This window comes from Rattus norvegicus, chromosome 14 (genome assembly GCF_036323735.1).
Source record: "Rattus norvegicus strain BN/NHsdMcwi chromosome 14, GRCr8, whole genome shotgun sequence".
NCBI classification, from domain to species: Eukaryota; Metazoa; Chordata; class Mammalia; order Rodentia; family Muridae; genus Rattus; species Rattus norvegicus.
The window spans coordinates 20,066,806-20,077,271 of NC_086032.1; the positions used below are offsets into that span (position 1 = coordinate 20,066,806).

Below are 10,466 nucleotides of genomic sequence, written 5' to 3' on the forward strand. Positions count from 1 at the left end.
ATTCAAGCATATGAATCTTCTGAATCTTGTATATTCAAATTGTAACAGTGATGAGGATAATTGGTCACTACCCACTCCAAACACGCTTCTTCCCTGCAGTACTCAGAACAAAGTACAATTGCTACAGAATTGAAGCCTTAAAAATCCAAGTTTTCACTCTCAGTTGGGAGCTCTAGGTACTCATTATGGTGTCAGAAAGTTATCACAGGAATATGGCACCCGAACGGTGACTGTTGTCGATGGACTGATGTGACATGGGAAGACCTGGCTTACTTTCAGGAAGATTTTGGAAAAGTTTAGAGGAGTCAGGCATGGCACACCGATCATCCCAGCTGTCTACAAAGCAGGAAGAGAGTCATCAACAGAAAACTGAGTTTCTCTGTCTCTGAAACATGTGCTTCTGACAGTAAGAATGATGAAAAAATTCGTCTTTGTTGCATAAGCCACCAACTTTGTAATATCTCATTATAGCTGCCTAAGTAAACTAATAGTGTATGTATGAATACATAATTAGTGCTTAATCTACTTCATATTCCTTGGAAAATTTATATGAATATTATTATTACCATAGAGAATTGAAGCTAATAGAAAAGTAATTTGTTTTATGATAAAATGTCTTTGAATTCAAAGGGATAATATTTTGTTCAAGTTAACAAAGATATTAAATTTGCTGAATCTACAAAAGCTAGCATTTGTCCAATGTAATTTTCAATAATGTAAGAGGAAATCCTAAAAATTGTTTTTATTGTCTGATATGTAAATAATAATTTATATGTAAAGATCAATGAAATCACAAAATAAACTCCTTATTTTTAAATGCATATATATATATATACACACACATCATGGTTTGTATTAGTAATTATTTCATGGGTGACACTCAAGGGGGCATCCTAATTTTTTTTTTCTGTTCTCGTGATTGTACATTACAGTTGTATTTCCCATAATGACCACTGTGCCTTCTGGAACAAGGTTTCTGGAAGGATTACTTTTATACAAATAACACAGTAGGTGGTGCGTCGTTACAATGAGGACAACAGGAGATGCTGTGTAATGCTGCTTAGCTCTTTATTGTCATTTTCTATAATGCGGGTAAAGGTTGTTTCTCAAGCCTTTAAAGATTATTTCGCCCAAAACTACACAGTGTTTTGATTTATGCTATTCTAACTGCCAAAAGGAATTTATTATTTGCCACCACCTTCAAAAATATCAGTGGAATTTTGGGTAGTCGCAGTAGTGTTGGAGATTTTGGCATCTGTTTTTGTATTTGCTTGTTCTGTGGAATGAAGTTGAGTAGGAGGATTGCTTAGAGGTGTAGGGTCTGGAGCAGTTAGCTGCCACTGATATTGATATTCAGTGGTACCTTGTACAACCAATGGTGGTCCAGTGATAAAACCGGGAAGATTAACAAGAACACGAGGTGGTTGAAGATTTAAGGGTATAGTGATTGTTACTCCTATTTGTCCACCATTGGGATCAGGCTGAAGACCAAGATAATGAGGAAGAGTTGAAGGATCTTGTTGTCTTCTAGGATTATGTTGTCTTCTTGGGCCTCTGACACCCTCACCTGACTGTGTGACAAAGAAAATAAAGAAATTTCAGTTAGGTATTTCACAGAGAATTGTAGCATATACACATTTTGGGCAAGGTATAATTTTAGATGGCTTCTAAAAGTCCTTATCTCCAAATATACGTGCCAGCCTGAGTTTTCAGCCATGTCTTTTTAAAAAAATCTGTATCACTTGAAACAGAAGAAGTTAGAGATTTCAAGTTACAGGAAAGTGTTTCAACATACAATAAAGGTTCCAAATGCAGATGGCATTTGGTTATGTGAGATCAGATAGCCTCAGGCTCATGACTGCCAAAAGCAGGCATGCTGATCATGGCTCCATTGTACTCTCTAGGTCTTTACCCCGACCTGGATACACTCACTGTCCTTACAGTCTACGAAGTGAAGGAGAGTACATGGTATTTGCTTTCTGATTACAGGGCTTCCTACATTTTCTAGTTCCACCGTGTTTCTTAAATTTTCATATTATATTTGTTTTAAAATCAAAAATTAAACTTGTAAGGGAAACTGGTTGGAATTCAATAGAACTGAAAAAGAATGATACTGAGTAAGCTAGTCCAGTGTGTGTAAGGTGATCATGGACCTGGTTTGGGGAAACTAGTTTGAGATCAAGGAGAATCCAGCCACTTCGAATATGAAAATCCACAGGAACACAGAAGCTTGTTACTTCATGTCAATGCAATTTTAATAAGGAAAATATGGGCCACTCAAGGGGGCATCGTACTTTATTTTTGTCTGTTCACATGACTGTACATCACAATTTTGTGCTGTGATACAGATGGAACCTTTCGAAGTGTGGGATGACACTACCCTTTGCATGAGGATGGAGCTGCCTTCCAAGCTCCTCTTCTGCCTCCGGAGTCATTTGAGAAGACGACATGTCTATGCCACGGGTAGACTTTGCTATGACAACAGGCTTCTTACAGTTCTAATTTATGGTAATTTATTTTGCAGCAAGTAAAACCTGTTACTTTTTTTAAAGTAAAAGTCTTCAAAGACACTCAGAGAATGTGTTTCCCCTTTTGTTGTGAGCATACAGGTTCTCAGTGAAAGCTTACATGTCATTGAATGGAATGAAAATATTATGAACAAACCCTTAAGTTGGCTCTTCGTAGATGTGGTCACTGAAATGAATCCCTAATGGAAGTAGTCGTCAGACCTATTGGGAAATGTCTCTGTCACTTAAGAACTTATAATTGTTCTGAGTTTTGAATCCACTTTCAAAACCTGTTTCAGAGTTTGTACTTTTAGAAATAAGTTTATTCTAGCATCAGGGAGGTCCAGAACACTCTCATGTGTCTATATGGACTGCATAGTTACAATATAAGATGTTTCAAATATTGGCCAAAGAGAGGCAGATTATTGTCTCTGTAATGTAATTGCTATGGTTGTATCCTCTATCACCTGAATTCCTATATAAAACTCTGTTTTTTTTTGCTTTAGAAAATGTCATTCATATGTATGTCCATATCCTTGAGTCATATGATTTGTTGTATAATATTGAGATTCAAACCTTATTCCTGTTCAGTGCTCATTTGCTGTGAGTTATTTAATGTTGCGTAGCTGTCTAGGCAGTGCTTGTCTTGGTCCAGCACTTGTAGAGCACTCAGTATCTCACTTGCTGTGCTAACACCCAGTTTAGTGATTTTTCCTCAGGTTCCATATTAAAAATAATCACAGCAGAAAAGCAATGAAGGAAATAAATGCCTTAGGAAGTTGGAGTGTTCGTAGAGTTGACAGGTTAAGTATGGTTGCAATGTCAGGGAAGTCTTTGAAATGAGGTGGGAAGACTCTAGAACATATAGGGCCATGTCAAGTAGAGGGACGGTATGTTCTCTTGTTCCTGTGCTGCTGATCCTAAGTCCAGCTTGTCTCTAGATCATAAGTTGGAGAGAATCCCCATTCATTCACTCATTTGTTGAGTTCTTTCCCTAATTTGTCATCTGACACATTGCCTTCTGCAATTCTAAAGTTTAAGCTAACTCTAAAAACGTGTCAGTTAAAGGTCAATATTGTGAGCAGTGGTAGAAGATCCCATAGACAGTTTATGGCCAGACTTTGGCCTTAGGCACTGCCGTGCCTTCCTCTCTAGTTTCTTTGGTCAGCATTCTCCAGTATTTTAGTGGTTTATAACATCCCAAGTTGACAGCGACTTTCTTTCTCTCAGCTTTCTACCTCACCCTGACCCCCCCATATTTACCTGCAGATGGCTCCCCTCTCACTTCACCAAGGGGGTGCAGCAGGTAGGAATAAACTTTGCTGTCTAGGTCAGGGGCCTGTAAAGTCACTTATGAGTGAAGAGACTCACTTCTCCCTTGTTTCCTTGGGGACTTGACTTTTTTTCTTTTACTCTGCAACTGTATGTCACCTCTTTTAACTAGCACACTTCATTTAGAAAATGACCACACCTATGTCCAGCCACCCAACACCATCCCAGAGCTTTGCACCTGCTCCTCCATTCTGTTTTGCCTGCTCTCAGCCTCCCTCAGCTTTTCCGATTTTTATTTTTATCATTATGATGACATATTAAAATCCTAAACTGATCCTCTTTTCCTCACTCTTAACTAAAGTGCAGAGAGAGAATAAAGACATTCCTGAGAAAATGAATATCAATTAACATTATTCCTTCTTTAAAGACCTTGCTCCTCAGTATCCTCATGCTGCCTGCTTTACTCTGACCACATTCTTTCTTTGCATCTCTGTAGGAAAGGTCAGGCATATATGGCCTATTCAAGTCTCATGACCCCTCTCAGTCCTGATTACTTCTTTTCCCCAATAACCCATTTAACTGTTATTTGCATTATCTATAAACTTTATTTTTTCAAAAAATCATAACATCTATGTTGTGATTGCTCTCTCTATCTTATTAGTTCATTGACTCATGGAAGATATTACATACAAGGTATTTCATTTTCAATGGTGATCCCTGCCTGCAAGCTCATTTAAAATTTTATAGTTAATTACCTAGGCTTAAACTCTTGGAAAATAGTTCACATTATTTTTCTGTCTGATGCAACAAAGAATTTGCTGAATATTTTTGTATTTCCTTTTGGAAATCCTGATATTGACCTGGATATTATGTAGTAATAAACCTTCTTGGATACATATAATTTTTGTAATGATTTATTACAATCTCTGTTTTTTAAATTAATATAGATTTTCAAAATGGAAATTCAGTCACATGTTTGGCCTTTCATCAGTAATTTGCAGCTCATATATGTTAGGAAATACAGATAAATAAAGTTAAAATGTCTGATATAAATTTAGTAAGAGAAAATGAAGATTTGTGGTAGGGCCAATTGATACTCACCTGGAAGCAGCCTATAAGGATCCACAGGCCAAAGATCAAATACAGTGACTTCATCTTTGGTAGCCCCTGAAAGGTAACATAATGGGTGGTTAGTATTATTTTTTAAAATAAAATGGTATTTTGGGACCTGTCCTAACACATATAAGTACTGCAGTGTATCTTAATATAATTTTTGATTCTTATTTTAGACTGAGTATTTGTGGTATAATATAGTCAGTTCATAATATATGACTCTGAAGTGTAGGGCTAGTTTTCATTTTTGAGATTTGAACTGAAGGGAAAATGTCATACCTTTTTCCTTTCAGAGTCTGAGCAATAGAGGATTTAAAAAACAAACTTTTGACTTAACATTAATCATTTTCATTAATCATTTTGAGATGTTTAGTTCTTATTTGTTCATTTCTTTTTATTTTAAAATTGAAGTTCTATAGCATCAAACTTCTGTGGATTCATATTTGAGATGCTTCCTCTTTAACTTGATCATTACGAATTTCTTATTACAATTACTATACAAGACTCTGCATTTGACATGTGCTGGTTGTGTCCGTCAGGAGAGATCTATATCCGGTTCCTGTTGTCATGCACTTCTTAGCTTCATCAATCTTATCTACTTTTGGTGGCTGTAAATGTGATATATTTTATGGCTCACAGTTTCAGGTAGGTACTTATTCTCACAGTGATAAAACAGGAGTATCTTATAAGCAGCCCATTAAAATGCTCCCTCTGAATGATGGGCAACTTTTAACACGAAGTGAAAGGGCTTCATATTCCCAGGTTCCTACCTTGGAGAAACTTCTGAGCGGGGAAATGTGCTGGTCAGAAGCTCTCTGGTCAGTCAGTTTTGAGTGGTGGAATACGGAGGACCAGACATCTCAGCTCTTATATATCTTGTAGGACAATTTCATTGGCAATAAAGAGACGCAGTTGGAAGATAAATCAACTTCAGATAATGCTTCACAGACAGGAAGCTTCCTTGCCAAGTTGGCAGTCTGTTCCTGCAGTTTTATCATTTCTGAATATCCTCACTCACTCTTGTTTGAAGCTTCCTTGGGAAGCTGTACAGTGAGTCAAAATGTGATGTTGTTTCAGATAAATTCAGGGGGACAGTAGGGACATATTCTTCAAGGGAAAAAAGAGATGAATTGTTCATTGTGATTATTTTATATGACCACTTATTTGTTAATCTCATGATATTTTCTCTGTCATCTTAAAAATAATGTTACATAGGAAGTACAAACACTTAAAAAACTAAATTTTCTAGTGAGTATTAGAGAGCATTTTGTAAGATAAATGAGAAAGAGCATCAAAATCACTGCTGAATACATGTTGCTCTATTGCTACATAACGCACACACACATTCTGTCTCTCTCTGTCTCTGTCTCTGTCTCTCTCTTCCCCCTCTCTCCTTCCCCCCTCTCCTTCACCCCCTCTCTTCAGGATACCATGCTAATATCATCCATAGTTTCTAAAATAAATGACTCATCTTCTTAGTCTGGATCTCAGTTTTAAGTTTTAATCCTAAATAATGAAGTAGTGTTATAATTTTGAATTTGCAGGATTTTACCCATGTGGTCTCATGTATTTTTCTCACATTTATACAAAGTTCACTTGGCAGAGCTGCTTGTGTTTAGTGTTGGTAGTGATCCCAGAGCATTATATTTCCATCAGGCTTAAGGTTTTGTTTGTTTGTGATCACTTTTTCTTTTTTAACTTTGGTCAGTGTGTCATTATGTTGCTTGGGCTGAACTGCTATACTGTAGGTCATCTCTCCTCAACTTTCCTAATGTTGTGACCCTTTTTATTTACTTCTCCATGGTTTGGTGACCACCAACCATGTTTTTTGTACTTTATAACTGTTATGAAATATAATGTAAATATTTCATGTTTAAGATATTTCATATGTTGTTCTCAAGTGATTGTTCCCACAGGTTGAGAACCCCTGGTCTAGGCCGCCTTGGAACTATCAATATCTACTGAGTGGCCATGGCTACAGCTTTTTGCCATCAAATTAAGCTGAGAAAATGTTTTTAAATAATCCAAATACACACACACACACACACACACATACACACACACACACACACACACACACACACACACACACACACACACAAACAGTTTGGTTTGCAATTTTGCTTAAGTACTGTGAAAATAAACATGCAAAGACTTGTCAGACAAAACCAAAACCAAAGGAAACAAAAGCAAACAAATCCAAACAACACTAAATGACACAAAATAAAGTTTACATAATAACATTGAGTTAGTTTTGTGTCGTCATCATTTTTCTGGGGTATTGACCCTGCTCTGAAGTATGGCTGATACAGTAAGACACATTTGGAGAAAATACCAATCATGCATTAATTGTAAATAGCTTCCAGGTAGTGATGGAAGCCCATGTACACTCCCTGTCTCAGTGCAAGGAGTCCATTGGGCTTGAATCCGTGTAGGCATTGCATGTGTTGCCTTCATGTGTGTCAGTCCTGATGTGTATGGAAGACCCTGTTCTCTTGGAATCCCCAATCTCCTCTGGATCTTACAATCTTTCTGCATGGGTATGAAGGGAGGCTTTGATGAAGACATCCTACTTAGGATGAGTGCTCCAAAGTCTTTCATTCTCAGCACATTGTCCTGTTGCGGGTCAGTGTATTAGTTCAAGTCTACTGTGAGAGGAAGCCTTTCTAAGGAGGACTGGTGAGGTGCTTATATATTGGTATATCAGTATGTCAGTATGAGTTTGTTTATTGCTGTGTTCTCTTATGAGAATAAAACTATTAGATTTTCCCTAAGGGCCATGACCCATCTAATCAGATTTTGACTAGTTTTTGCAGTGTCAATTATTGGTTCTATCTCATACTGTGAGCCTTAAATCCAATCAAAATGTGGTTGGTTCCTCCCATAACCTTTGTGCCAGAATGGCAGCACTATTTCTTATAGGAAAATCTCTCATATAGGTCACCAAACAAAAAGAGAGGAGTACATGTTGACAAAAAAAGAAATGATCACTAACTCATGGCTTTCAAAGATTGGCCCTAATACTCTCTAGAAAAATACTTTCATAGAGCTGTGTCTCTTGTCATGGGAAATCCAAAGGACAGGAGAATCATGCTATTGCATTGACACAAACTAATGCAGTAGGTGATAATATTTTTCAAATATATGTAATTAGCACACTTTCACACAGCAATACAGCAACTTTTGATATTCTTGCCCTGTCATCAGATACTTATTTCTGTTGAAATATAGAAGCAAAACTGTTATTTCCTATTGGGAAATTATACCAATAATTTTCCATTATTTATTCATATTAAAAAGATTCTAGTTTAACACTTTCCCAAATATTTATCATGCTTTGGAAGTCATAGAATGGTTTTAAAATTCTGTAGAAAATGGAAATATCCCATTTCCTAGACTGTAAACATCTAGCCTTGTCTGATGTGTTTAGGGGTAAAGCTGACAGATCAGAGAAAACCTACACATCTGATTTCTGCAAATTTTTGCAAAATCCCTACACTGAAATGTTCAAAGGATGTTGATATTCCAAACATCCAAAGTTAGCAGGAAAATGAAATCAGGTAAAAATCTATAGTATCAAGAAAGGACAGTTATAGCAATTATTTATGAGGATCATCTTTCCTTCCTCCTAAAATTTACAATGAAAATCCCCCTTCACATTCATACCTGAAGGTTCCTTTTTCATATGAAGCAGGAAAGTGGTCTTTTAGTATAACAGGACTTAAGCTCATGAGTACAAACAAACATACTATTTCTTGCTAAACGTGGTATGTAAATCAAACAATTTCACTTCTCTCAATATTTTTTGGCAGTATTCATGGATTCATCTTAATTTTTATTTAATTGTTTTGAAAATTTCATGAATAGCACTAGAGGTTCAGCACACCAAACCTTTTTCTTTCCCCTTTCTAATGTCTGTTCTCTGCAACACATGCTTTAGGAACATCAGCATATGTGGGACACTATGAAAAGAATTAAGGCCAGGCACAGGCTTAAGGGGTAGTTTACCATTTTACTATAACATATATACACAATTCTATGGAAAAACAAATCGATAGCTAGAGTACCTCTAAATAAAGTGATCTACAGAACCAAGAGTTCAAAGCTTTATATACGTAATTCTTGAAAATATGCAATGACATTTAGAAATAGTGTTTGTCTTATTCCTAAAGAGAATTTGTAGTCTGTACAAAATTAACATTTTCCTCTCATGATTTTAAAAATGTAACTTTTTTAGGTTTTGGTGTCTCTTAGGGCAAGTCTATATTTTTACTTCTTCATTGTAACTAATATCATCATATACCTCGTCCTTCACATGTATAGACTCTGTTTTCATGGTTTCTAAGGTTGTAAGTATTACTAGCATTTTGGAGATTTTAAGTATTTAGACAAAGACTTTCTTCTTGTCAGTGTCCTCTGCATAACATCTCAGCTGTGCTCACAGTACTTATTCTGTGTCAGCATTTGAAAATGATCTGACATGAGAGTTCTTCCCTAGGACTAGCTTTCATGATTGCACAGAGTAGAATGTAGGATTCTAAGAGAGGAGAGCAACCAACACTATTACTCAGCTATGATGCCCATGAACCACATCAATGGTCACTTTGGCATTGTGACTTTATGATGCATTAGTGCTACATGTACCTTGGTAACCAAGAGCTTAGTTGGACTTAAGGCCCATTCTACAAGAGGCAGTCATTTCTGGTACTGGATCTCTGTCACTACCCAAAGCTCCAGAAGTCAGGATTTTTGAGGAGATCCTATAACCAACACTTTAGCAAACCACAGTATTCCCCAACTTCGTGCTTAATAAATATTTGTCTGCACAGGTCAGTGAAGTTCTCATGACTCATTAAAATATTTCTTTTTTTTTTAACTGTGGGAGAACATTATAGCAAACGAGTATAAACACAATGCAGAAAACCAGATCCCGTGTGTTGCCCAGTGACAGATCTACACCTTAGATCCACAGATCCTTGAAGAAGGAGAGGAGAGACTGTAAGTGCCAGAGGAGCAGGATGCTTTCTCTGACACTGGGCTTCTTATAAACATCAGAGAAGCTATACTCATGAAGTCTCATCAACACGGCCATCTAAGCAGGACCTGGGAAAGGATGACATCAGTAGTCATGTTACCATGGAAGAGGGAAAGCTCACGAAGACTCAATGTGAGACAAAGAAATGCAGACATCAAAGGGTGGTGAAAGTGGACAAATTGTTTTGGTCATAGAAGAGTCTCCCAATTGGACAATCAATCTAAATCAGTCATCCCTGAGATCATACACATACAAGATACACTACTCACACTGAGCACGTTGTGTTTATATGTTTTGGAATAGCTGTAATGAGAGTTAATACGATATGAGGCTAGGAGTTTTACAGAGATCAAAGAATGGCATTTGGTAAGCTTTGGCAAGAGTGTAGGGAAATGTGAAAGTGAAGTGATCATAACTGTCAAAAAAATTTATCTTTAAGCTTGGTCTAGGAAGAATTTCAAATGCCTTCAGGAGAATATATATATGCTATGGTCAGTAAGCGAGGCTCTTGAAGAGACTTGATACCTATTTCATTAGGT

At 36.8% G+C, this 10,466-nt stretch overlaps 1 protein-coding gene across 2 annotated transcripts; it reads right to left on the minus strand.

Annotated features, from left to right (window-relative positions):
* Positions 1-1,044: 1,044 nt before the first annotated feature.
* Smr3b (submaxillary gland androgen regulated protein 3B) lies at positions 1,045-5,715 on the minus strand. Of its 2 annotated transcripts, NM_012684.4 has the most exon segments (3): positions 1,045-1,571; positions 4,881-4,946; positions 5,663-5,715. In NM_012684.4, coding segments are annotated over 2 exon segments (441 nt in total). In that variant the 5' UTR covers positions 4,935-4,946; positions 5,663-5,715; the 3' UTR covers positions 1,045-1,184.
* Positions 5,716-10,466: the final 4,751 nt, after the last annotated feature.